Below are 26,340 nucleotides of genomic sequence, written 5' to 3' on the forward strand. Positions count from 1 at the left end.
AATATTTTTTTTTTAATTTTATTTATTTGACAGAGAGAGAGTGAGCAGAGGGAGGGACAGAGGAGAGGGAGAGAGAAAATCTCAAGCAGACTCCCCACTGAGTGCAGAACCTGATTCAGGGCTCAATTTCAGGACCCTGAGCTCATGACCTGAGCTGAAATCAAGAGTTGGTCATTCAACTGACTGAGCCACCCAGGCACCCCTAAAAACATAGTATTTTTAGCAGACTAATGGCTTTTAACACAGTTGTCTACTAATGCCTATCAATTACCATAATCGAAGCTCTGTTTCCTCCATTCTTCCTTCTGCATCATAAATATTTGTTGATTTTTTTTTTTGGTATCAGATCTAAGTGTTTCTCCTGTGTTTATTTTCATCCAAAAAACAGAACAGGATTTTAGTAAAGTTAGTGCACTTGGTCTGAACCCAATGTAGACCTCGCTGCTCTCAGGCTGAAATCACTATTAAATGTAATCTTTTGCTCCCAGAAAACGGAGGAAGAAAGTACCATCTGCCCTTGTCAGAATAAATTGTTTTACCTTGCTTTTAAAAAATCAATGAAGTAGTATATTCCTTCCAGCAAAATCAAGAAATAAAAATTTGGAAATGTAAAACATGCTGTTGAGTCTCTGCATAAGGATGCTAATAGAGCATAAATAACAACTTAAATTTTCATTTCAAATGAAAAACAATTTTTAAGAGAGGAAGGGCTAGTAATTTGTTAAAAGCCTTCAATTTAAATTGCTGCAACCACATATAAGGATTTTCTTTCATTTAAAGCCTTTTACAAGAACACTTTAAAGCATAATTGGTCTCTCCCCTAAATCTAGTCCAAAGTCACCGTTTACAACTGAACATCAGAGAAGATTCAGGCATGATTTTGAAGCTCTTGCACTTTATAAAATGCTGTTTGCAACATTAGATTTCTAACATTTTAACTTTCTTTTTTTTTTTGTAGCAATAAGCTGCATTCATCTCTACCCCTACACACTCCTCGTTTCATTTAATATACATTTTTTTCTGAGTATTCTTACCCATCTTTATAAATAGAAGTATATAATAAGTACAATACATATAGTATGTGTATACATATTTTATCTAGTCATACAATTTTCCTTTAAAAAGTTTTTTATTTTTAGAAATTTGGGGAACAGCCTTCTTTAGCTGCCAGCGATGAAAACATAAAAGCTAGGTCAATGTTTTCCAAATTTGCCTGGCTGTAAGAATCACTTTTGACAGTTATCAAAAATACCTATTCCTGGGTCTCATCAATGATCTTCTGAATAAGAATCACTATGTGGGGGACCTGGGAATCAGTATCTGAGACAAATATCTGCTGCGGTTCTTATCAGTAAAGCTTGGAAAATCACACAAGGATCCCTGTCATTGAATAACCTTGAAAACTTGGAACGGTTACTGAAAACACATGAACAGAATTTCAAAATCCTCCCTTTGCTGAAAACAGTGCTTGTTCACACCTCCTCATCCTCCTCAACTCATCAAGAACCTAAAGGACTTACATAACTCCTGAAAACCACTGACACCTGGGAGGATCTGGAAAGGAAATTAATGACGAGGAAAAGCGCTGTTTAACTTAAAAACCGAGGGTGGGAATAGAAGGGAGAGTCATGAATTTATCTTAATTTCAGCATAAGGTATTGATTTGGTTCTACAAATGAAATTGGTCTCATTTTTATTTTCTATAACTTTGTGCTACAACTCTGTGTATATACAGTGGCTGAGCAAGAAGGAACGAAATCCAGAAATGCAGAATGTACCATCCCTTATTTGCTTCCCATGCAGCCAAACAGTCAATAGCAAGCTGCTCTTACCTCTTCTCCACCTACTCTTTAGGTCAAGCCAACTTCTCGCCACACTGCTCTGCTGAAAATGCTTCCCCACACATCACCTGTGGGTTAACTCAATGGCCTTCCTTCCATCCTGTTCTTCTGAACATCTTCAATATTAAATAATATTGCTCTTTCTGGAGTTCCTACTTAGTCTTTTTTTTTTTAAGATTTTATTTATTTATTTGACAGAGAGAGACACAGCGAGAGCGGGAACACAAGCAGGGGGAGTGGGAGAGGGAGAAGCAGGCTTCCCGCTGAGCAGGGAGCCCGATGTGGGGCTCGATCCCAGGACCCTGGGATCATGACCTGAGCCAAAGGCAGACGCTTAATGACCGAGCCACCCAGGCGCCCCTCTACTTAGTCTTGATTGCTATAATTTTACTGTAACCCTGTTATTGACTTCCTCTTTTATCTTCCTGTCTTCACTTTTTCTTTCTACCCCCTTACTACATGGTTGTATGGTTTAGTTCCTGCTCTTCTGGTCTCTCGACATTCATTCCCTCAGAGCATGCATCCATTCTCTTGCTTTCAACATTCCTGCCAATGTGATGATAACCTGTAGCAATAACAAGGTTGGTGGTAGTCACAACCGATATCTACTGAGCGCTTACTTGTGGATCGTAACCACTCTACATGAATTACACCATTAAATCCTCATAACTCTCAGAGGTACTATTACTAACCCTATTTTAAGAGATGAGGAAATTGAGTTTTCGCCAAATGTCACTTACAAAAGCCAACATGAGCACCCTCTCGTCCTATCTCTTTTGTTCATGGCTCTGGGAATTTTTTCTTAACATGGACCCAGATTGTTACAGTATAAGAAAAAGGGAAGTAGTGTGAAAATATTGGAAAAGATGTAATACTAGTATACAAGGATACTAACCCACCAAATTATTTGCTATGGTTTTGTTTTCTGAGTCAGTTTTGAGATGGGCCCATCCTGATTCTATGGTGCCACCAGGAATCATGAGTTTAATAATGTCTCCTAAGATTCCTGAAGCCAACTGGCCTCCACGTTTTCTACATTATGTAAAGAGTCGCGGCTTGAATAAGAGGGTTTTGGTATCACTTACACAACTCACACACTGTTTTGTGCCAATCTAGCATATTGATACCCAGTGTTGTGTTTGGACTGGCCATATGCTTCTTATTATGATTGCAAGATGCCCTTCAACAACAACAATGGGAAACTTTGAAAAAAAATAGAGGTATAAGACACAGCACAGCTGGGGCCACACAGTGAGGTTATATGGGGCAGAGGGAGAGGGGATGGTGAGCACACAAGTGTGCACAGGCTGGGGGTTCTGCTTTTATTGGAGCCAGGGGTGAGGGCCTAGGGTTTCGTAGGCTCACTCTTAGAGAATTTAAAACATAAGAGTGCAAATTTAAAAGCTCAGGAAGAGAAAAGACAAGTGGCCCAAATGGCCAGTTATTGAAATCAACTGAGATCACAAAGGAGCCTCAGTGGGGTGGGCGGTGGCCTGGCTCTTTATCTAGTCTTGTGGTCGGCAATGTGTTTATTTGAGATAACCATCTTTTGCCAGTTATTTGCATTACAAAAAGAAAAGCCAAGGCTCAGGGCTTACAGGACATACGCAAGTACTGCAGAATAACCATCCTGGAGTACCCCTCTGTTCGTTTCACCCCCTGAAATTTAATCCCTCACAACTGGTTCCTGATTTCATGCAAAATTTTCAGCTACAAAATGACCCCACTTTGCTTTCTCAATCCTGATTCCCACCACTGTACTCTACATGCCTTGCGCTCCAACCAACCGGGCTGTTCACTGCTCCTTTCACAGCCCAGCACTCATCTAGCTCCTTGACTTTGTCCATGCTATTGCCACCATCTTATTACCAAGCACACGGTGTCTTTGCAGAGATGGTTGATAAATAAGGAATGGATCTCCAGTGGCCTCCATGATATGCTACACCCCTCCAATTCTCTTCCTCTGATTCTTCTACCACAAACCCTCCTATCTAATCAAGCCACACTCCTAAATGCTCCACTGTCTTTATTATCCCAGAGCTACACTTCGGGCTTTAGAATCTTAACATGTTAACAAACATTTATGCAGGATCTACTTTGAGGCAGGTACAGCACAGGTATAGGTGAAACAAAGATGAATAAGCTATTTATGTTTCTGCCCTGAAAAAGCAAACAATTGGCTACAGAATGAGAAATGCAGGATGCTTGGGGATGGTGTTTTGAAGTGTTAACCCGGAAAAATAAAACTTTCAGTTATTTTACTAGCAAAATGGGTTTATTAGGGAATAACAGAATTGCAATTTGGGACATGCAAGCTATGGAAAAACCATGAGCAAGTCTAACAAAGAAGAGGAACATTATTTTGCGCGGAAGAAGGAGGAAACTGGGAGAGATTATTCTGAACAAAAGTCCACTGGGGGGAAAAAGACGTCCAGGTGATGATGGTTTCTAAGGGCTGAGCTTCAGGGGTAGAAGATCTTGTAGGAGATACAATACACATCTTTCCCTTGCAGGGGCCTGTAATTAATGATTCTTTCTTGCTGATGATTCTTCTGTTGGGGTCTGTAATTGACAATTCTTCCTGTAACTGAAGTTGAGTGGTAAGGCTTCACCTCCTAACTTCCTCTTCTCTCCTCCTTTCTCTATTTTAGTGACGTTTCCCTTTATTAATATTCACAGAAGCAAATAATGCCCCAGTTTGTCTTAAAGGTTGAAAAACCGTGCCAAGTGAAGAGCGTGGGAAAGAGGGAAGGGCAGCATTCCAGGCAGCAGAAGCAAACAGACACCATTCAAACATTTCCAACCACTTAGTGTGACTGGAACTAAGGTGGCAGGGGTTAAGTGGCAGGGAAAGAGGCCAGATTGTCAAGAGTTTATTAAGTGATGCCAGGATTTTCCCTCCCGAAAGTAATAGGCTGTGTTTAATAGATTTTAGAGAGGGGAATAATCGGCTATTTCTCTAGAAAGATCCGTTGGGTAGCATTATCAGAGATGGTTTGGAAGCAGGAGAAAATGGAATCAGGGAAGTGAACTATGAAATTGTTGAAGAGATTGGAGCAGGCAGGAGAAATGCTCAGTGACTGAGACTGAAAGCCTCTGTAAAGACCCATCCTACACAGACTTCTCTGATTACATTAGTTTTCAACGTCAACCTCCCACCCCACCTCCACCCAAATTCCTACAGCGCTTGTGAAATCTGTGGCCCAAATTTATGCACTTAATTATATTTTCTTTTACTCCCTAGTTGTTTCCTGTACGTTACTCAAGTCTCTCTAGTTAATACAATAGGCGTTTATTGGAATTGGAAGCGCTTGGAAATCGTCCGAGGCCCAATACACTCGGTCGCGCGGGGTAGTCGGGCCCAGCTCACAGCTAGTAGAACGGGGAGGGCTGACTGAGTCACATCACCTTTTTGCCGATCAAATTGTCGCCCTTCTCCTGAGACCTAGCAGGAGGATACCTCAAGAATGGCTCCACAGCTATTACGCCGTCTGCGTCCACCAGAGGGCGCGTCTCCCCAGGTTTCCTCACTTAGGGAAGCCCGAACATTTCAGTTCTCAAGAGCAAATGAACCCTGACGTATTGCGGCCCTCTGCGGTTGCCGTAGCCCCAGACAGGACACAGGAAATAGAATTCAAGAGTCGGGTGAAAAAACACTAGGGACGCAGGAGGGGCAAGTCTACTCCCGCGGTTACGTACGTTTTCCGGGAGTGTGCAGTGTGACTATTTGGGGGCCTCCCTCGCCAGTTCCTTCTCCAGTGGAGGTATTTTGCCCTTAGCCAGCTCTCATCTCTTATTTACAGAGTGTCCCCGGAACTATGGCCGAATACTCGTATGTGAAGTCCACCAAACTCGTGCTCAAGGGAACCAAGGCTAAGAGGTAAGGCCAAAGTTTGTGCTGGAGACTCCGGCTCTTTTCTGACAGCACTGCGTCTTCGCCTCCCCTCCCCGGTAGAGAGTCTCACGCAAGCCTTGGAGAGCTCTTATTCAGCTCCCAGCCCTTGGGCCTGGCCTCTGGTCCTGGATGGACTGATGCTGCGACTCACTTCCGGGCACCTGAACAGAGCTGGAGAGACAGGCCGCCGCAGAGGCGCCCTGACTGTCGCGCTTTCAGAAGGGAGGAGACGGGAAAGCGAGACCAGCAGCCCAGGAGCCACAAGTCTGCGTCCCTTGTTAAGGCCCCGCTCCAGACCCCCGCAGGGTGCGTCTGCCTTAGTCTGGTGATGCCATGCGTCATAACAATAACTTCCTTTATTAGGGATACTTATTTTCACCATTGTGTCCCTCCCCCGTAAAAAAAAAAAAAAAAAATCCTTAATTTTTTAATATAATATGCAGATGTGGGTTTTGATAGGGATATGGGCTCAAATCTGGATTCCCACCAGTTACTTGTTTTGCAGTTTGTGGGAAGTTCGTTTATATCCTTGAGCTTCCACTTAATCATTCATTAGGAAAGATTAATGGTACTATAAAAAGATTACGAGGATTAAATGAGATAACATATACAGTAAGGAGAGCCAGAGGCAAGGAGAAGGCTGTAGTGATTTATGATTACTAGGTTTTTAGGAAAAGGTGTCTGCCCACTCATATCTCCATCTGTCTTTGAACTGATAGATTTGCTCAGAGTTGATTATTCATACAAACGTTCAGCATTTCAGCCTGCCTCAGTGATAGCTTTTGGTACTTTTAGGTAAGATAAAAGAAAGTGTTAAGGAGCAAGCTGAAGCCACTGCCCTTGAGAACTCTGCCTATGGGTCTGAATCACAAAGAAGTTATCCTGAATAAATCTGAAATTTGTATTGTCTGAATTTTTTATTACTGAAATATAATACATATATCATAAAATTTACCCTATAAAGTACAATTTTGTGGGTTTTAGTGTGTTCACAAAGTTCACCACTATCAAGTTGCCCAACATTTTCATCATCTGAGAAGGAAACCCCATAATCATTAGCAGTCATTCTCCATTCCACTCTTCCCCTAGTCCCTGACAACCACTAATCTGCTTTCTGTCTATAGCAGTTTGCCTATTCTGAATATTTCATATAGATGGAGCCATGCAGTATGTGGTCTTTTGTATCTGGCTTCGTCCATGTTGTAGCATGTATCAGTACTCTTATTTTTATGGCTAAATAATATTCCATTGTATAGATATACCACATTTTGTTTTTCCATTCATCAGTTGAGGGACATTTGGGTTGTTTCCACTTTTTGGTTATTATGAATAATGCTGCTTTGAATATTCTAATAAAATTTTTGTGTGGATGTGTGTTTTCATTTTTCTTGGATATATACCTAGGAGTAAATTGTTAGGTCATATGGTAACTCTGTGTTTAACTTTTTGAACAACCCCAAACTATTTTCTAAAGTGTCTGTGCCATTTTACATTTTCACCAGCAACACGTGAAGGTACATGTCATCTCTTAATCCTCACAGTAACCTTAAGAGCGCAGTTAAATTATTATCCTCATTTTACAGGTGAGAACCTGACAGAGATTAAGTAAATTTTCCAGAAGTCACAGAGCTAAGAAATGACAATATCAAGATTAAAAAAGCAGTCTGGCTCCAGAACCTGTTCTCTTAACTATAACACAATACATACAGCATCAGAAATGACTTCTCAGTATTAGAAGGAAGAGAGTACATCAGTGTAGAAAACTGTAAATCAACAATTCATAAATCTATGTACAGCTTAAAAGATTCTTCCAAGATTGCATCTTGTGATACTTAACATCAAATCAATATTTATAAACTCATCTATATAAATCATCTCCTGCAGTAAGAAAAAAAAGAACAAAGAGAAGAAGAGAAAAAGAGAAGAAGATGAAGAAACTCAACTTGATATTGTTGGTAAGGTATCTATACTTTATTCTGAGAAAAGTTAACATTGGTTGAGCTGCCTTTAAAAATACTTTCTTAGTTAGGGATAAGTAGTTCAAAAAAGTCAAAAGAACTTGTGACCTATACATAGTTTTCTTAAAGTGTTCAATATTATTTGAAGTTATGGATTCTTTTTATCGTCTGGCACAGTAGATGCCGCTGATGCCTTTTTTTCATCATCAGGACAAGGCACGGAGAGAAGAAATAGAGCTCTCTGATTTATTTGATACCATCATTAGACTACTTAATATCCCAGAGATTCTGAACATAATTTTAGAGGCCTGATAGAGATAAATATTATTTAATTAAATATTTTTCACTAATTATTTTCTTTGAACATGTATGCATTTTTTAAAAGATTTATTTGAGAGAGAGGGAGAGAGCACGAGCCGGCGAAAGGGCAGAGGGAGAAGCAGACTCATACAGGGCTCGATCCCAGGACCCCGGGATCACGACCTGAGCCAAAGGCAGACGCTTAACTGACCGAGCCACCCAGACACTCCTGACCATGTATGCATTTTAATTGTACAAGCCAGTGATATGTATTGGTCTAAAGGAACAGTAAAAGTAATTCACAGTAAAAGTGATTATTTTGTATACTATGAAATGAATGAAAACCTTTTTTTTAAAGATTTTATTTATTTATTTGACAGAGAGATATAGCGAGAGAGGGAACACAAGCAGGGGGAGTGGGAGAGGGAGAAACAGGCTCCAATGTGGGGCTCGATCCCAGGACCCCAGGATCACGACCTGAGCCGAAGGCAGACGCTTGACTGACTGAGCCACCCAGGCGCCCCCAAATGAATGAAAATCTTAATGAAACAGAACAGAGCATCAAGATAGCCTGTAAATGGTACCAGAGATAAATTGACCCAAACACATTTAACCAGCCTGCCTTCTGATCCTTTCCACATCTATACTTTAAAGCAATTTTTTTCTCTTTTAAAACTTGGCCAGTTGCATTTTGAAATTTCATAAATTTTGGCTCCTTTGCATTTTATATGAAATGGTATAAAGAATATTCTAGAAATTTTCACTTTTTTTTGAAACAGCAAATCAACAATTCTAAATATTTTGGATAGATATGTAGAGATGGAATTGCTGTGTCAAAGAATAGGTGGATTTTTAACTACTTAAGTAACCACCAAGAATTTTCTAAAGTGGTTGCACCATTTTATACTGCCACCAAGAAGTAATACAGTTCTGTTACCAGTCTTCCCTCCCACTCTATGGTTTGATTTTTAATTTGTTTACATGGTATTTTTCTGAAAGCAAAAGTTAGAATTTTTTTTCAGTTATAATAAAATTCACATATAACATAGTATTAGTTTTAGGTATACAGCAGAACAATTTGATATAGAAGTTTTTAGTTTTTATAAAACCCTATTTATTACTTTTTTTCTGTTAAGGCTACTGCCTTTTATCTTCAGTCTAAGAAATTATTGCTTAACCCCAAGGTCATAAAGAAATTCTTCCACATTTTCTTTAAGAGGCTTCAGTTTTAGTATTTAAATTAGAAATTAATTTTTGGTCTGGTATGAATTAGGGGTCAAGGTTCTTTTTTCATTTTTTCATATTGATATCCACTTGTTCCAGCACCATTGTTGAATAGACTTTCCTTTCTCCATTAAACTGCCTTGATATCTTTGTCAAAAATCAGTTGACTTTATATGGGTTGGTATAATTTTGGACTCTGTTCCATTGATTTGTTGTTCTACTGATATATTTGTCTTGATTACTGTCACTTCATAATGTTTTGAAATCAGGTGAGGTCTTCAAGGTTCATCCATGTTGTAGCATGTGTCAGAATTTCCTTCATTTTAAGATTGAATAATACTCCATTGTGTGTATATACTGCATTTTGTTTATCCATTCATCTTTCAAAGAACACATGGGTTACTTCCACTTTTTGCCTATTTGAATGATTCTGCTAGGAATATGGGTGTACAGATATCTCTTCAAGACTTTGCTCTCAATTCTTTTGGGCATATACCTGGAAGTGGAATTGCTGGATCATATGGTAATTCCATTTTTAATTTTATGAGAACTGTTTTGCATAGTTGCTGTACCATTTTACATTCCTACCAGCAGTGCACAAGGGTTTCGATTTCTCCATATCCTCACCAACATTTGTTATTTCTGGTTCTGTGATAGTAGCCATCCTAGTGGGTATGAAATGGTATCTCGTAATGGTTTCAGTTTGCATTTCCTCAATGAATTGCAATATTGAGCAATTTTCATGTGCTCATTGGCCATTTGTGTATCTTCTTTGGAGAAATACCTATTCAAGTCCTTTGCCCATTTTGTGAAATGGGTTGTTTTGTTGTCGTTGTTTTTTAAGAGTTCTTTATATATTCTGGATCTTAATCCCTTATCAGATATGTAATATACAAATATTTCCTGCCATTTTTTGTGTTGTCTTTTTACTCCATAGTGTCCCGTGATGCACAAAAGTTTTGTTTTTTTTTGTTTTGTTTTGTTTCTTTTAGAGAGGGAGACAGAGGCTGGGGAAGGGCAAAGGTAGAGAGAGAATCTTCAACAGGCTCCACGGCCTACCATGGAGCCTGACTCAGCACTACATCTCACAGCCCTGAGATCATTACCTGAGCCGAAATCAAGAGTAAGATGTATAACCGACTGAACCACCCAGGTGGCCCAAAAGTTTTTCATTTTGATAAGTCCAATTTGTTTGATTTTTCTTTTGTTGTTTGTGCCTTTGGTGTCATATCCAAGAAATGATTGCCAAATACAATACTGTGAGGCTTCTACCATATGTTTTCTTCTAAGTTTTATAGTTTTAGCTCTTAAAATTTAGGTCTTTGATCCATTTTGAGTTAATTTGTGTATATGAAATTAGGTAAAAGTCCAACTTCATGTAAGTGAAAATTTTACTAATTTTTTATTGGGTATAAAAAGCCTTCCTTATTTTTTTAAAAAGATTTTATTTATTTATTTGACAGAGAGAGACACAGTGAGAGAGGGAACACAAGCAGGGGGAGTGGGAGAGGGAGAAGCAGGCTTCCCGCTGCGCAGGGAGTCTGATGTGGGGCTGGATCCCAGGACCCTGGGATCATGACCTGAGCCGAAGGCAGGTGCTTAATGACTAAGCCACCCAGGCACCCCAAAAGCCTTCCTTATTTAGATGAATAGGAAATTTTATGCAGTGTGATAGACTCAATTTTTAAAAACTTTGTTTTATGGAAATTTTCAAACTAATTCATAAGTAGAGAGGAGAATATAGTGAATTTCCCATGTGCCCATACCCCCAGCATTAGTAATGATCGTTATTTTGCCAATCTTGTTTCACTTACATACTTTCTTACTCTGAGATAATATCCTATGCACATTTTTTTTCTGGAGAATTTTAAGATTTATTTTATTTTAAGAGAGAGATTGCGTGAGCAGGAGGAAGGGCAGAGGGAGAGAATCTCAGGCAGACTCCCTGCTGAGTGTGGAGCCTACTGCCTACTGCAGGGCTCAGTCCCACGACCCTGAGATCATGACCTGAGCTGAAATCAAGAGTCGGTCACTCATCCAGCTGAGCTACCTAGGCACCCCATTTTTTTCTGAAGAATTTTAAAGTAAAACAGGATATTATGTCATTCTACCCATATATACATAAATGTACATTGCTGATAAAGTCAGTCTCACTCTCTTTCCTTCTGTTTTGCTAATTTTTTTAAAGATTTTATTTATTTATGTATTTATTTATTTATTTATTTGACAGAGAGAAAGGGAAAGAGCACAAGCACGGGGAGTGGAAGAGGGAGAAGCAGGCTCCCCACTGAGCAGGGAGCCCAATGCAGGGCTCGATCCCAGGACCCTGGGATCATGAACTGAGCTGAAGGCAGATGCTTAACTTACTGAGCCACCCAGGTGCCCTGCTCGCTCTTTTAATACATAAGAGTATATCATTATCAGACCTAACAAAATTAACAAGAATTCCTTAATATCATCTAATATCTTATTAATGACTGATACATTTCTCCTTTAGTTAACGTACAATTTAGTTTCATAATCAACAGTGAAAATCTGAAAGTTTTTTCTCTAAGATCAGGAATAAGACAAGGATACCTACTCTTGCTGCTTTTATTCAACATAGTATTGGCAGCCCTAGCCAAAGCACTTAGGCAAAAAAAGGAAGAAAGAAAAGGCATCCAAATCAGAGAGGAAGAAATGAAACTGTCACTATTGGCAGATGACATGATCTTATATATAGAAAACCCTAAAGACTCCACCAAAAAAACTGTTAGAATAAATGAATTCAGTAAAGTTTCAGGATATAAAATCAACATACAGAAATCTGTTCTATTTCTCTATGTTAATACTGAAGTATCTAAAAGAGAAATTAAGAAAAATAATTCCATTTACAATTGTACCAAAAAGAATAAAATACCTAGGATTAAATTTAACCAAGGATGTGAAAGACCTGTACATTGAAAAGTATGACATTGATAAAAGAATTTGAAGAAGACACATATAAATGGAAAGATATTCCATGTTCATGGATCAGAAGAATTAAATTGTTAAAATACGCATACTACCTCAAAGCAATCTACAGATTCAGTGCAGTTTCTATCAAAATTCCAGTGGAATTTTTCACAAATAACTAACAGTGCTAAAATTTGTAAGGAACCACAAAAGACCCCAGATAGCTAGCAGTCTTAAGAAAGAAGAACTAGGCTGGAGGTACCACACTTCCTGATTTCAAACAATATCACAAAGATAGACTAATCAAAAGTTTGGTATTAGCATAAAAACAATACAAAGATCAATAGAACAGAACAAAAAGCCCAGCAATAAACTGATGCAGTAAACATAGGAGTGCATCTATCTTTTCAAATTAGTGTTTTCATTTTCTTTGGGTAAATACCCAGTAGTGGAATTACTGGATCTTGTGGTAATTCTGTTTAATTTTGTGAGGAAACGCCATACTGTTTTCCACAGTGTCTGCACCAGTTTGCATTCCCACCAACAGTGCACAGGATTCCTTTTTCTCCACATCTTCTCCAACATTTGTTATTTCTTGTCTTTTTTTTTTTTTTTTTTTAGCCATTCTAACAGGTGTAAGGTAATATCTCATTGTGGTTTTAATTTGCATTTCCCTGATGATTAGTAATGTTAAACATTTTCTGTGTCTCTTGGCCATCTCTATGTCTTATTGGAAAAATTTCTATTCAGTTCCTCGATCCATTTTTTAATTGGATTTTTTGGGTTTTTTGGTGTTGAGTTGTATAAGTTCTTTATATAGTTTGGATATTAAACCCTTATTGGATATATCATTTGCAACTAACTTCTTCCATTCGGTAGGTTGTCTTTTTGTTTTGTTGATGGTTTCCTTCACTGCCCAAAAACTTTTTATTTTGGTATAGTCTCAAATAGTTTAATTTTGCTTTTGTTTCCTTTGCCAGAGGAGACATATCTAAGAAAAATGTTTCTACAGCTGATGTCAAAGAATCAGGAGGGATACTGCCTATCTTTTCTTGTAGAAGTCTTATGGGTTCAGTTCTCACATTTAGGTCTTTAATCTATTTTATTTTTGTATATGGTATAAGAAAGTGGTCCATTTTTCCCAGCACCATTTGTTGAAGATTGTCTTTTCCTCATTCTATATTCTTGCCTTCTTTGTCATAAATTAATTTACCATAAAAGTGTGGGTTTATTTCTAGACACTCTATTCTGTTCCATTGATCTGTATGTCTATATTTATGCCAGTACCATAATGTTTTTATTTTTTTATTACTACAGCTTTGTAGTATATCTTGAAATCTGGGATTGTGATACCTCCAGCTGTATTCTTTTTCAAGATTGCTTTGGCTATTTGGGATCTTTTGTGGTTCCATACAAATTTTAGGATTATTCTAGTTCTGTGAAAAATTATTTATATTTTGATAGAGCTTGTATTGAATGTGCATCATGAGTAGGTGGATAGGTGAATTGGGTGAAGGGGAATTAAGAGTACACTTACCTTGATGAGCACTGAGAAATGTATAGAATTCCTGAGTCATTATATTGTATATATGAAACTAGTATAACTGTATGCTAATTATATTTGAATTAAAAAATGAATAAAAAAAGAAACCCATTTCTGTTCATGTAAATAGAGTACATAGTTTCTGCTCATTTTGGTTCTAATTTAAATCATGGTTAAGAATACTGTGCTAGGGCGCCTGGGTGGCTCAGTTGGTTAAGCGACTGCCTTCAGCTCAGGTCATGATCCTGGAGTCCCAGGATCGAGTCCCACATTGGGCTTCCTGCTCAGCAGGGAGTCTGCTTCTCCCTCTGACCCTCTTCCCTCTCGTGCTTTCTCTCTCTCATTCTCTCTCTGAAATAAATAAATAAAATCTTAAAAAAAAAAAGAATACTGTGCTAGACCATAAAAAAGAATGAAATCTTGCCATTTGCAATGTAATGGAGCTAGAGAGCATTACGCTAAGTGAAATAAGTTAGAGAAAAACAAATACCGTATGATTTTACTCGTATGTGGAATTCAGGAAACAAAACAGATGGACATAGAAAAAAAGAGAGAGAGGGAGAGAGAGACACACCAGAAAACAGACTCTTAACTATAGAGAACAAACAGGGTTGCTGGATGGGAGGTGGGCAGGGAGATGGGTTAAAAGGGTGAAAGGTATTGAGTACGGCACTTGTGATGAGCAGAGCGTTGTGTGTAAGTGATGAATCACTAAATTCTATACCTGAAACTAGTATTACACTGTATGTTAACTAACTGGAATTTAAATAAAAACTTGGAAAAAAAAAGAATACTGTGCTAGAAAGTCTTTCTGAAGGGATTCGTAAGAAACAGGTGATAATAGTCATTGCCTCTGGAAAGCAGTCATGGATGGCTGGGGAGGGAATGAAAGAGACTGTTCTCCATCATTTTGTGCCTTCACATGCACTGCTATTTTATATTTTGGAAAAGAATGTAACCTTGATTGTGGGTGGTGGTCACCTACATGTATACACATACATACAAACATAGAAATGAGTTTATGTAAAACTGATGAAATCTAAATAAGGCTCATAGTTTGTATAAAAGGTAGTTTCCTGATTTTGACATTGTACTATAATTATGTAAGATGTTACCACTGGGAGAGATAAGTAAAGGGTACAGGCGATCTTTCTGTATTATTTCTTATAACTGGAAAATAAAAAGTTTTAAAAAAATAAGTTATAACAAGAACAACAAATAAGAACCTTGTGTCAAATCTAAAATAAAAATTTAAAATATTGATTTTATTTTTCAGGAATCTGGTGGACAGTAACAAACTTTGGTGAAATATCAGGAACCATAGCAATTGAAATGGATAAAGGAACCTACATACATGCACTTGACAATGGACTTTTTACACTGGGAGCTCCACATAAAGAAGGTCTGTGTCTAGTAGAAGCAATGGAAGGGAAAAGCCCATTTAAAGTATATATTTTATGACATTCATTCACTTAGGCCAAATTCTAACTAATCTCAAGTATATTCCAAAGGAATAAATCCATTGCATTTGACTCTTCCTCTTTTTTCCTTCCTTAATATTTACCAATTATTGGCAAATCCCTCTTTCCAATGTAAGCATGTGAAAACATTCTTTATAGTTCCAGAAGAGTATCAGTTGAAATCAAAAGCAACATGAATAATTGAAATTGAAAGGGAATCCTAGTTGAGTCAGAGATTTGATTCCTTTATTCTTTAGACCTATTGCCAAAACTAACCTGGAGCATTATTAACAATTTTGAGGTTTTGTTATTCCTTCTAGCCCATCAGAATAAGTACTAATAAGATACAAAGCAATCAGAAGATAAAAAGCAGTATCTTTTAGTATGACTGTCCATCCCTTGAATAAGTTAAAGCATTTGGTTTTTTAAGTATTAAATGCTTATTTGTCTACTGAGTGTATTTTAAAACACAAAAAGAAAATTTAAGTGAGTAAGCATCATGCTGACTTACCTATTAAGTATGTAAAACTAACACTGTAGTCATAAGATAAAGTAGATCTTGATGCTCTAATCTGAATAATTATGATTATATCAAAATATCACAATATTCTTAGATTTAATTTTAAAAGAAAACTTTAATTTTATTTTGTTATGTTCATCACCATACATTACATCATTAGTTTTTTTTGTTTTTTATACTTCAAATTTTTTATTATGTTAATCACCATACATTACATCATTAGTTTTTGATGTAGTGTTCCATGATTCATTGTTTGTGCATAACACCCAGTGCTCCACGCAGAACGTGCCCTCCTCAATACCCATCACCAGGCTAACCCGTCCCCCCACCCCCCTCCCCTCTAGAACCCTCAGTTTGTTTTTCAGAGTCCATCGTCTCTCATGGTTCATATCCCCCTCCATCATTAGTTTTTGATGTAGTGTTCCATGATTCATTGTTTATGTATAACACCCAGTGCTCCATTCAATACGTGCCCTCCTTAATACCCATCACCAGGCTAACCCATCCCCCCACCCCCCTCCCCTCTAGAACCCTCAATGAGATACCACCTCACACCAGTCAGAATGGCTAAAATTAACAAGTCAGGAAACGACAGATGTTGGCGGGGATGTGGAGAAAGGGGAACCCTCCTACACTATTGGTGGGAATGCAGGTTGGTGCAGCCACTCTGGAAAACAGTACAGAGGTTCCTCAAAGAGTTGAAAATAGAGCTACCCTACGACCCAGCAACTGCACTAAAAAAAACTTTTTAAAGCTGAAGAATATCTTTACATGTATATTTGTAACAGATGTCAAATTTATTTCAAATGTTTTTTCTCCTATAGTTGATGAGGGCCCTAGTCCTCCAGAGCAGTTTACAGCTGTCAAATTGTCTGATTCCAGGTAAGTAAGTTGAACTATAATTAATCACCTTTTATTTTTTTAATTTAATTTTATTCACTGGGGCCCCTGAGTGGCTCAGTCAATAAGCGTCTGCCTTCGGCTCAGGTCATGGTCCCAGGGTCCTGGGATCGAGCCCCACATCAGGCTCCCTGCTCCATGGGAAGCCTGCTTCTCCCTCTCCCACTCCCCCTGCTTGTGTTCCCTCTCTCGCTGTGTCTCTCTCTGTCAAATAAATAAATAAAATCTTAAAAAATTTAAACTTATTCACTGAAAAATTTCTATATATAGGTAATTAATTAAGCTAACTTAATTCCACAGACCAATTTTGATGTAAAAAGCAAAACAATCTTTTTGAAAGTATATTTTGTGACATTTAAAAAATATAACATAGGGCGCCTGGGTGGCTCAGTTGGTTAAGCGACTGCCCTCGGCTCAGGTCATGATCCTGGAGTCCCGGGATCGCGTCCCGCATCGGGCTCCCTGCTCGGCAGGGAGTCTGCTTCTCCCTCTGACCCTCTTCCCTCTCGTGCTCTCTCTCATTCTCTCTTTCTCTCAAATAAATAAAATCTTTAAAAAAAATAAAATAAAAATAAAAAAATATATATGCTGTATTTAGGTATTATTAAATTTCATTTGCAGCAACTGTGTCTTTGAAAGAGAATTAAAGCTCCAAATAAAAATATACACTATGATTCCTAGCAGTATATAATACTAGGCTAGAAAAAAAATGAATATTAATAATGTCACAGACCAAATAAGATATAGATTAGAAAGATCATGTAAAGAAAACAGACATAAGGCAAAACCTGGTCTGATGTTGCTGTGATACGTTAACTCACTTGTCAGAAGTCAAGATATAAACAAGATATCTTGATGAAGTCCCAAAAGTGCATTTTTGCTTTTGTTTCACTAACTTTTGGAGATGTATCTTGAAAGAAGTTGCTGTGGCCGATGTCAAAGAGATTATTGCCTATGTTCTCTAGGATTTTGATGGATTCCTGTCTCACATTGAGGTCTTTCATCCATTTTGAGTTTATCTTTGTGTATGATGTTAGAGAATGGTCGAGTTTCGTTCTTCTGCATGTGGCTGTCCAGTTTTCCTAGCACCATTTATTGAAGAGACTTTTTTCCATTGCTTCCTGCTTTGTTGAAGATTATTTGACCATAGAGTTGAGGGTCCATATCTGAGCTCTCTATTCTGTTCCATTGGTCTGTATGTCTGTTTTTGTGCCAGTACCATGCTGTCTTGGTGATCAGTGCTTTGTAATATAGCTTGAAATCGGGCAACGTGATGCCCCCAACTTTTTCTTTTTCAACATTTCCTTGATGATTTGGTGTCTTTTCTGATTCCATACAAATTTTAGGATTGTTTGTTCCAGCACTTTGAAAAATGTCATTGGAATTTTGATCAGGATAGCATTGAAGGTATAGATTGCTCTGGGTAGCATGGACATTTTAACAGTGTTTATTCTTCCAATCCATAAGCAGCGAATATCATCCTCAGTGGGGAAAAGCTGAGAGCCTTTCCCTTAAGATCAGGAACACGTCAAGGATGCCCACTCTTGCCACTGTTGTTCAACATAGTACTAGAAGTCCTAGCAACAGCAATCAGACAACAAAAAGAAATAGAAGGTATTCAAATTGGCAAAGAAGAAGTCAAACTCTCTCTTTTTGCAGATGACATAATACTTTATGTGGAAAACCCAAAAGACTCCACCCCCAAATTACTAGAACTCATACAGCAATTCAGTAATGTGGCAGGATACAAAATCAATGCACAGAAATCAGTTGCTTTCTTATACACTAACAATGCAACTGTAGAAAGAGAAATTAGAGAAACAATTCTATTTACAATAGCACCAAAAACCATAAGACACCTCAGAATAAACCTAACCAAAGAGGTAAAGGATATATACTCTAGGAACTACAGAACACTCATGAAAAAAACTGAAGAAGACACAATAAGATGGAAGAGATAAACAAGATAGAAGAAAGGAATATTATTAAAATTACTAAAATCAATAGAGAATGTTACATAGCCATGAAGACCAAAAGAATATTTTATTTACTATTTTTACAATCATTTCATAAGCTGACCTTTTTTATTCTCACAGTGCAAAAGTACAGAATGATACTTTGGGTAGTGCACACAGCAATTGAATTTCAGTATGCTAATAATTGGCTGCATCAACATGATAATGATTTACATTATACTGTCATTAACCTGTAAATTAATATAAAATCAGTCCCTTGGCACAAGGGATTGGTAAGCTAAAAGTTAAGGAATCATATTTTTTCTTTAAAAAAAATCACATTAAGATTATCATTCCTGGGGCGCCTGAGTGGCTCAGTCGTTGGGCGTCTGCCTTCGGCTCAGGTCGTGGTCCCGGGGTCCTGGGATTGAGTCCCGTGGGCCCGCTTCTCCCTTTCCCACCCTGCCCCCGCTTGTGTTCCCTCTCTCGCTGTCTCTCTATATATATCAAAATAAATAAATAAAATCTTAAAAAAGATTATCATTCCTATGCTTTATTTGAGTGGCCAATAAGTATAGTGAAAGACTTTTTTATTTTTTTAAGATTTATTTATTTACTTTGGAGAGAGGGAGTGAGCACTGGGGAGGGGGCGAGGGAAAGGGAGAAGCAGACTCCTTGCTGAGCGAGGAGCACAGAGCCTGCCTGTGGAGCTTGTGGGGCTCCATCCCAGGATCACAAGATCATAACTTGAGCTGAAGTCAGACACTTAAATGACTGAGCCACCCAGGCGCCCCTGAGAGACTTTTAAAGAATAAAAGCAGCAGAAGAAAAATCAATAAACGCAAACTTCTTTACAGTTGAAAACAAAAAATATAAAATAGGCAAATGAGGAAAATATTTGCAACAACGTTAACAGGCAGTGAATTTTTATTCTTTGTATGTATGTACGGGATTCATAACACTAAGGAAAGCAGTAAGAAAGCAATAGAAAAATGGACAAAAAGATAAAAACTAAAAAGGAAGGGAAGTACAAATGTCACTTACAATGGTTAAAATATCAATTAAAAAGGATACTATTTTTCCTGTATCTGATATTCTAATTTTTTCTAAAAAAGGCATAATGTTAATAGATCTATGGTGAAATGATACTCTCCCGACTTGAGGTGAGAATGTTAAGTTGATACAGATTTTTTCTGGAAAGCAATTTGATAGCATGTAATAGGAGCCTTGTAACTACAATATAAAATTACATATATAGAACTACACTGTCCAATATGGTAGTCACTAACCACATGTGGCTTTTGAAAATTTGGACTCTGGCTAGCCTGGATTTCTGTACACACACAAACATTATTTTTATGTTCCATATTCAATTTTCTTTCTCTCTGCTTTTAACATTTCCTTTTTGTTAATCTAAAGAATTGCCCTGAAATCTGGCTATGGAAAATACCTTGGTATTAATTCAGATGGACTTGTTGTGGGGCGTTCAGATGCAATTGGACCAAGAGAACAATGGGAACCAGTCTTTCAAGATGTAAGTGCTATTATTGTTCACAAAAGCTTCTTGTCAATGTAAGATACAGTCTTTAACAGTCAATGAGAATATATATTCCAAAAAAACCCCCCAAAAATATAGAGTGCAGTAATATAACCCATTAAATTGAAAACCAATACGAACTCGTAACCTTAAAAAGGTCTTGAAAAACAGTGCAACACAGCAAAAGAAATAATCAACAAAGTGAAAAGACAACCTATAGGATGAGAAAAAATATTTGCACACCATATTTCTGATAAGGGGTTAATACCCAAATATATAAAGAGCTGATACCAACTCAATAGCAAAGAAACAAATAACCCAATTAAAAACTGGGCAAAAGACCTGACTAGACATTTTTTCCCAGAGAAGATATATGAAAGGCCAACAGGTACATGAAAAGATGCTCAACATCACCAGTCATTAGGGAAATGCAAATCAAAAGCACAATAAGGTATCACTTCCTGCCCGTTAGAATGGCCATCTTCAAAAAGAGATAAATGCTGGGAGGTTGTGGAGAAAAGGGCCCCTTCATGCACTGCTGGTGGGAATGCAAACTGATGTGGCCACTGTGGAAGACAGTATGGAGGTTCCTCAAAAAATTAAAAATAGAATTATTATAAGATCCAACAATCCCACTTGTGAGAATATATCCAAAGGAAACCAAAAAACTAACTTGAAAAGATATCTGCACCCCCATGTTCACAGTGGTATTACTTATAAGAGCCAAGATATGGAAACAACCTAAATGTCCATTGATAGATAAATGGATAAAGAAGTTGTGGTATACACATATACAGTGGAATATTATTCAGCCATAAAAGGTGAGTAAACCTTGCCATTTGTAACAACATGGATGGACCTTGCTAAGTGAAGTCAGTCAGAGAAAGACAACTGTATGATCTCATTTATATATGGGATCTTAAAAACAAACAAATAAAACTCAGAAAAAGACATCAGAATTGTGGTTGGTTACCGGAGCGGTAGGTTTTGGGATTAGGAGTTAAAGGAAGAAGGTGGTCAAAAGATACAAACTTCCAATCACAAGATAAAGAAGTGCCAGGGATATAACATAGAGCATGATGACTCTAGCTGACGCTGCTGTATGGTATATAGGAAAGTTGTTAAGAGAGTAAACCCTGAGTTCTCATCATAAGGAAAAAAATTGTTTTATTTTTATTGTTAACTGCATGAGATGATGGATGCTAACTAAAACTTAAGATAATCATTTCACAATAAGTGTTAAGCCAAACTATTACGCCGTACACCTTAAACTTATGCGGTGATTGTCAATTATATCTCAGTAAAACTGTGGGAGGAAATAGTGCAACAAAAATAGCAGTAGTACCTCTGCCCACCACCATTTTTGTCCACATAAAAACCTCCCTTTGACACTGATTCTTAAAGTTCTGAGCAGTAAATTCAAAAGCACCAAAAGCTAGCTCTTGTATATTTTTGTATTTTCTAATTATGAAAAAATTTTTACTTAAAACACGATTTTTTGAATAAATTACTATGCATTATATAATCTCTTATTGCCTTAAAAGCTAATTATTTTTCAAACAGAACTAAATCAGTTATAGCCTCAATAGATCTTTAAGGCCAAAGGAAACAATTCTATTTCATCTAGTTAGAATTCGTCCTACTAATAGAATATACTAAAAATAGTTAATGAGGTTATTTTTGAGTAGTAAGATTATAGGTGATTTTGGTTTTCTTTTCTGTATGTTTTATCTTCTGTGTTTTCTCCAAATTCTTTTTACTGATTACTTTTACAGTTGGGGCTAAGGGGCAAAATTAATTTCATTCTCAAGACTTAATTCTTTTGCAGTAGTCTTGTAACTTTTATATTACTTTATATAGGGAAAAATGGCTTTATTGGCTTCAAATAGCTGCTTTATTAGATGCAATGAAGCAGGTGATATAGAAGCAAAAAGTAAAACAGCAGGAGAAGAAGAAATGATAAAGGTAATCATGACATTTTTCTTTTCTTTTAATTTTTTTCTTTCATTTTTCTGTAGACTAATACATGTCACATATATGATGTGACTATATCTCTTAAAAATGTTGAATAGTCATTTACTATCACTTTAAAGATGTAATGCAATGTTTTATATTATGCTCTGAATAAGCTTTATTATAAAAAGCTTAATTATAAATCCTATAACTGATGGCTTTTTTGTACCATGCGGTAGCGAAATTATTATATCTTACCTCCATGTATTAGTATCTTTTTCTGAGTAGTTCCACATGCTTTTTAGGACTCTGTTTCCTTTTTTTTTTTCTTGCTTGCATTTTAAAATTTAACTTTTTAAATAGGTTCACATGGTTCAAAATTTTAAAAATATAAGCATATAAATACATGACTCCCATCCTTCTATAGCCTACCAGAGTTTCTTAATAAAAATGTTTATAATTTTCTACTTTTTTACAATAAAGTTAGCCTCCTGCATATCCTCCTTTCGACCTTGATTTTTTTTTCCTTAATATTTTTATCTTGGAGATTTTCCCTTATCACTATGTAGAAAATTTTCTCTTTTTAATAGCTACATAATATCCCATTTTAGGGATAAGCCATAATTTATTTAATCAGTTACTCATAAATGCAAATTTAGGTGATTTCCCATCTTTTGCCCTTAGAAACAGTGCTGTAACACATAACTTTGAATGTGCATCATTCTGTAGGTGTGCAGGTATATCTGAGGATAAATTCCCAAAAACAGAATTACAAGGTGTATAATAAATGTTAGTCATAACATTTTTCAATTACATTAAAAAAAAAAAAAAACCTACAAACCAAACAGAAGCCAGCAGCTACAGGCACTCTGTTGAATGTGACACAAGCACTGTCTTCTTGAATCTTCACAAAGTTCCTGTGAAGTACCTATTATCTTAACTTTACCGATGAGGAGAGAGCCTCTGAGCCTCCTTACATCCTCACCTGTTGTTATCAGTCATGAACTCACACAGCTAGATATGATAGAGACAGGATGTATACCCAGGCCCAACTGACTAGAAACTACCATACTGCCTCTCAGGAAACAGGTCATTAGAAAAATGCTGGTGGATGTCTCACTTACCTAAAAGTATGATTTTTGAAGACAATGCAAATAAAGTGCAGTACTTTGCACTTTTATGGGAAAAAAAACAAAACAAAAACTGCTGTATTTAATTACAGCTGTTTTTATATGAAGTGTCTGTTACATTTCCCTGGGTCTCTTTGGTTAGTTAAGTACCTGGAAGCTCTGAGCAGTGATAATCCAGAACTCTTTCCATCTTGCATTTTACTTCACAGGCTCTGCTAGTCTGTATCAGCTGTCCACCTTTATAGCCTATCAGGACACATTCCCTCCTGTCAAAAGTAGTATTGTCACAGGCCCTGGCCAGTAATCTTCCCAGGTCTGCCAGGACCCCCTTAACCAAACCTGTCACACAGGTAGCACTGGCACATGCCTTATTGGTCACCACTAAGCAGCCTTGGAATTGGACTCTGAGCCACAAAGATCACTTTGGAGACGTAAATCCTGTGCTCTGGGTTGCAAATGGCCAGTTCTTGGGGCCTGAATTCTGTCCCCTTCTTGCTCCATTCAGTGGATCCTAATTACTATATCAATTTATGGCATTGTGATAGTAAATATCTGTCGCAATTTATGAGGCTATAAGGAAGATTTAGAAGGAGTGGATTCCAATTAAGTAAATAAGTGAGCTGTGTCATGTTAAAAGTTTTAATGGATTTGGGAATAGCTGTGCAAATTAAAATAGCTACTATCTTAAACTTCCAGTGTTACAAAATAAACACTATCTATAGGGATAATTTGAATATTTACTTTGAGGCCAAAATTAATTAAATTATTGCCTAATTGCTCAGCAGGATCTGATCTATAAAATGTTTTTCAAATAATTTTGTCTCTTGTGTCTGATGCAAAGGCTGTGGAGAAACATAATAGCAATTATTTGTATAAATTATGCATATATAAATAAAAACATTATCTAGAGGGGCGCCTCATTGTCTCAGTCAGTTAAGCGTCTGCCTTCTGCACAGGGTCATGGTCCCAGGGTCCTGGGATCGAGCCCCATGTCTGGCTCCCTGCTCAGCGGGAAGCCTGCTTCTCTCTCTCCCTCTGCCCCTCCCTCCCCTCCCCTTGTGCTCTCTCTCTCTCAACTAAATAAAATCTTAAAAAAAATATCTAGAACCTTTCTCTGAATCTGATTGCTAAGTTGATTGTTTTCTTCATTTGCATGAGAAATTACCTAGAGGGTTCTTAGCAAATAAGTGGCTAAGGGGAAGATATATGTATAACCTGTTGGGTTCTCATCTCCATTGTCCAGATTAGATCCTGTGCTGAACGAGAAACTAAGAAAAAAGATGATATTCCAGAAGAAGACAAAGGAAATGTTAAACAGTGTGAAATCAATTACGTGTACGTATTCTTTCCCTTTTAGACCTTACATATTTGGCAATGAAGTACTTCTCAAGACGTGTAAAATAAAATATCCAAAGGACGAGAGGCAGCATTAAATGGACTCTAGGACAAAGAACTAAGCTGAATACTTTTCTTTTCTCAGAGCTTCAGTTTTCCTAATTATCCTGTTAGCTTTCAAAGCTAAAGTCACTTGGATTAGTCTTTTCTCCATATTCATTAATAGAATTGACTACAGCTTATCGGGACATAATGCCAACCAAATGTTGTTCCATAGCCAGGATTCAGGACTCCAGCCATCACACCTTAGTGGCAGTGGCGCTTCATAGTCCTGCCCTTTGTAGTCCTCTTCATGGAGGAGGACTAAGGTCATCTTCGCAGTTGAAAAGCTGTATGTTTCTAAAGAAAGACAATTAGTTTTTTTTAAATAAATGAAAAACTTTTAAAATATTTGTAAGTTCATGAGTAAACATGTATAATCAAAGTTTGAGATGATTTTCAAGAAAGGCATTTTCTTAACAGAAAGAAATTTCAGAGCTTCCAAGACCACAAACTTAAAATAAGTAAAGAAGACAGTAAAATTCTCAAAAAGGCCCGGAAAGATGGATTTTTGCATGAAACACTTCTGGACAGGTAGGTATATTTTTACTTATTTCCAACTATTTTCATATCCAATAGAAATGGCATATATATAACCAATGTTCTTTTTCAATTATTACAGTTCTTAATTTTTTGTCTTGTAATTTGTGAACATAGTAATGTTACCTAAAAAGGACATAAGTCTGGGAAAAGATCACCTAGGAAACAATATCTAAAAATAGATTCCAAAAACTTACAAATTTTTTTATAAGACATTCAGGTTTGGCTGAAACCCCTTCATAAATTTATTTAACATCATCTTTCTATAATTATTAGAACAGGGCTAGAAAGAAATAGTTTAATTTCAAAATTCAGTGGGTTCTAGTAGAATAGCAGGTTCCTAAAATGAGAGAAAAACAGATCAGTTTAAAAATTAGTAAGTATAAAATGAAATAAAATTGAAACACTTTTATTAAGTTGAATCTAGAAGTGTGTAGGATTTTATCATAGCACATGATTAATATTTATCTAAAACTGTTCTTATTTAGGTAAGTAACGTCCTAGATGTATAACATAAAAAAGTAGGTAGAGAGGGTTAGCTGTAAGTTTATAACCATAAATCAAGTAAGTGCCAGACTGAAAGAGAATTTGGTAATCTGCCACTCCTTCAAAGTCCTGTGTTGCAAAATTAGTCTTAAAACATTTCTTCACACTACTTGATAAAGATAATGCTTCATCATGTATATCCTGTTAACTAGTTGATCGAGTTGTTACCAGAAGTTAGCAAATGATTTAAGAATAAGGCTTATGTTTTGTTAACTTTTATCACTCATGAAAATAGAACATTGCCACCCTGCTAAATAGAAGTTTAGGGCATGCTTAAATGCAGAGGCAATTAAAATTGCTATTGTGGATTAAAAAAGCTCTTAGGCAACATTTCTTAAAGATTATGAAAGACTTTCATAAGAATAGAATACATTTAATATGAAACAACATTGAAAAGTTAAATTTTAGTTAAAATATTTTAATATAAGTAGTATGGCAATATAATAACCAAAATGGAGAACACAATTTCTGAGTGTGAGTATATATTTAGTAGTTGATATATATGGAATGTTTTACATAATTTTTATCATTTGTCTTTGTTTAAACAGGAGAGCCAAATTGAAAGCTGATAGATACTGCAAATGACCAGAATGTGTTTCTTTCTTCTCCTATTTGTTTTTTTTTCTGAATAAAATAATCAGTGGAAGTGTTTTTACAGAGCTCTTGGGCT

The 26,340-nt window shown here is 36.8% G+C and overlaps 1 protein-coding gene and 1 long non-coding RNA gene across 3 annotated transcripts in view; one reads left to right on the plus strand and one right to left on the minus strand.

Annotated features, from left to right (window-relative positions):
• Positions 1 to 5,474: 5,474 nt before the first annotated feature.
• FRG1 (FSHD region gene 1) lies at positions 5,475 to 26,329 on the plus strand. 2 transcript variants are annotated; one of them, XM_028099739.2, is made up of 9 exons: positions 5,475 to 5,721; positions 7,621 to 7,691; positions 14,972 to 15,097; positions 16,500 to 16,557; positions 19,950 to 20,064; positions 21,928 to 22,032; positions 24,394 to 24,485; positions 25,008 to 25,118; positions 26,219 to 26,329. In XM_028099739.2, exons 1-9 carry the CDS (start codon positions 5,660 to 5,662, stop codon positions 26,253 to 26,255), a joined length of 777 nt encoding a protein of 258 aa, XP_027955540.1. In that variant the 5' UTR covers positions 5,475 to 5,659; the 3' UTR covers positions 26,256 to 26,329. The 2 variants fall into 2 exon arrangements, with proteins under 2 accessions (XP_027955540.1, XP_087877049.1); XM_088020923.1 differs by lacking the exons at positions 5,475 to 5,721; positions 7,621 to 7,691 and adding an exon at positions 10,210 to 10,371.
• The window catches only part of LOC114206126 (uncharacterized), a 29,050-nt gene continuing 19,874 nt past the window's right edge, over positions 17,165 to 26,340 (minus strand). Inside the window, exon 3 of the long non-coding RNA XR_003608556.2 lies at positions 17,165 to 18,152. This is a non-coding gene — a long non-coding RNA (uncharacterized LOC114206126). The remainder of the gene's footprint in view (positions 18,153 to 26,340) is intronic.

The sequence above is a fragment of the Eumetopias jubatus genome, unplaced genomic scaffold, assembly GCF_037043125.1.
Source record: "Eumetopias jubatus isolate StellerSeaLion01/CBP00866 unplaced genomic scaffold, mEumJub1_p1.0 scaffold_2, whole genome shotgun sequence".
Classification (NCBI taxonomy): domain Eukaryota; kingdom Metazoa; phylum Chordata; class Mammalia; order Carnivora; family Otariidae; genus Eumetopias; species Eumetopias jubatus.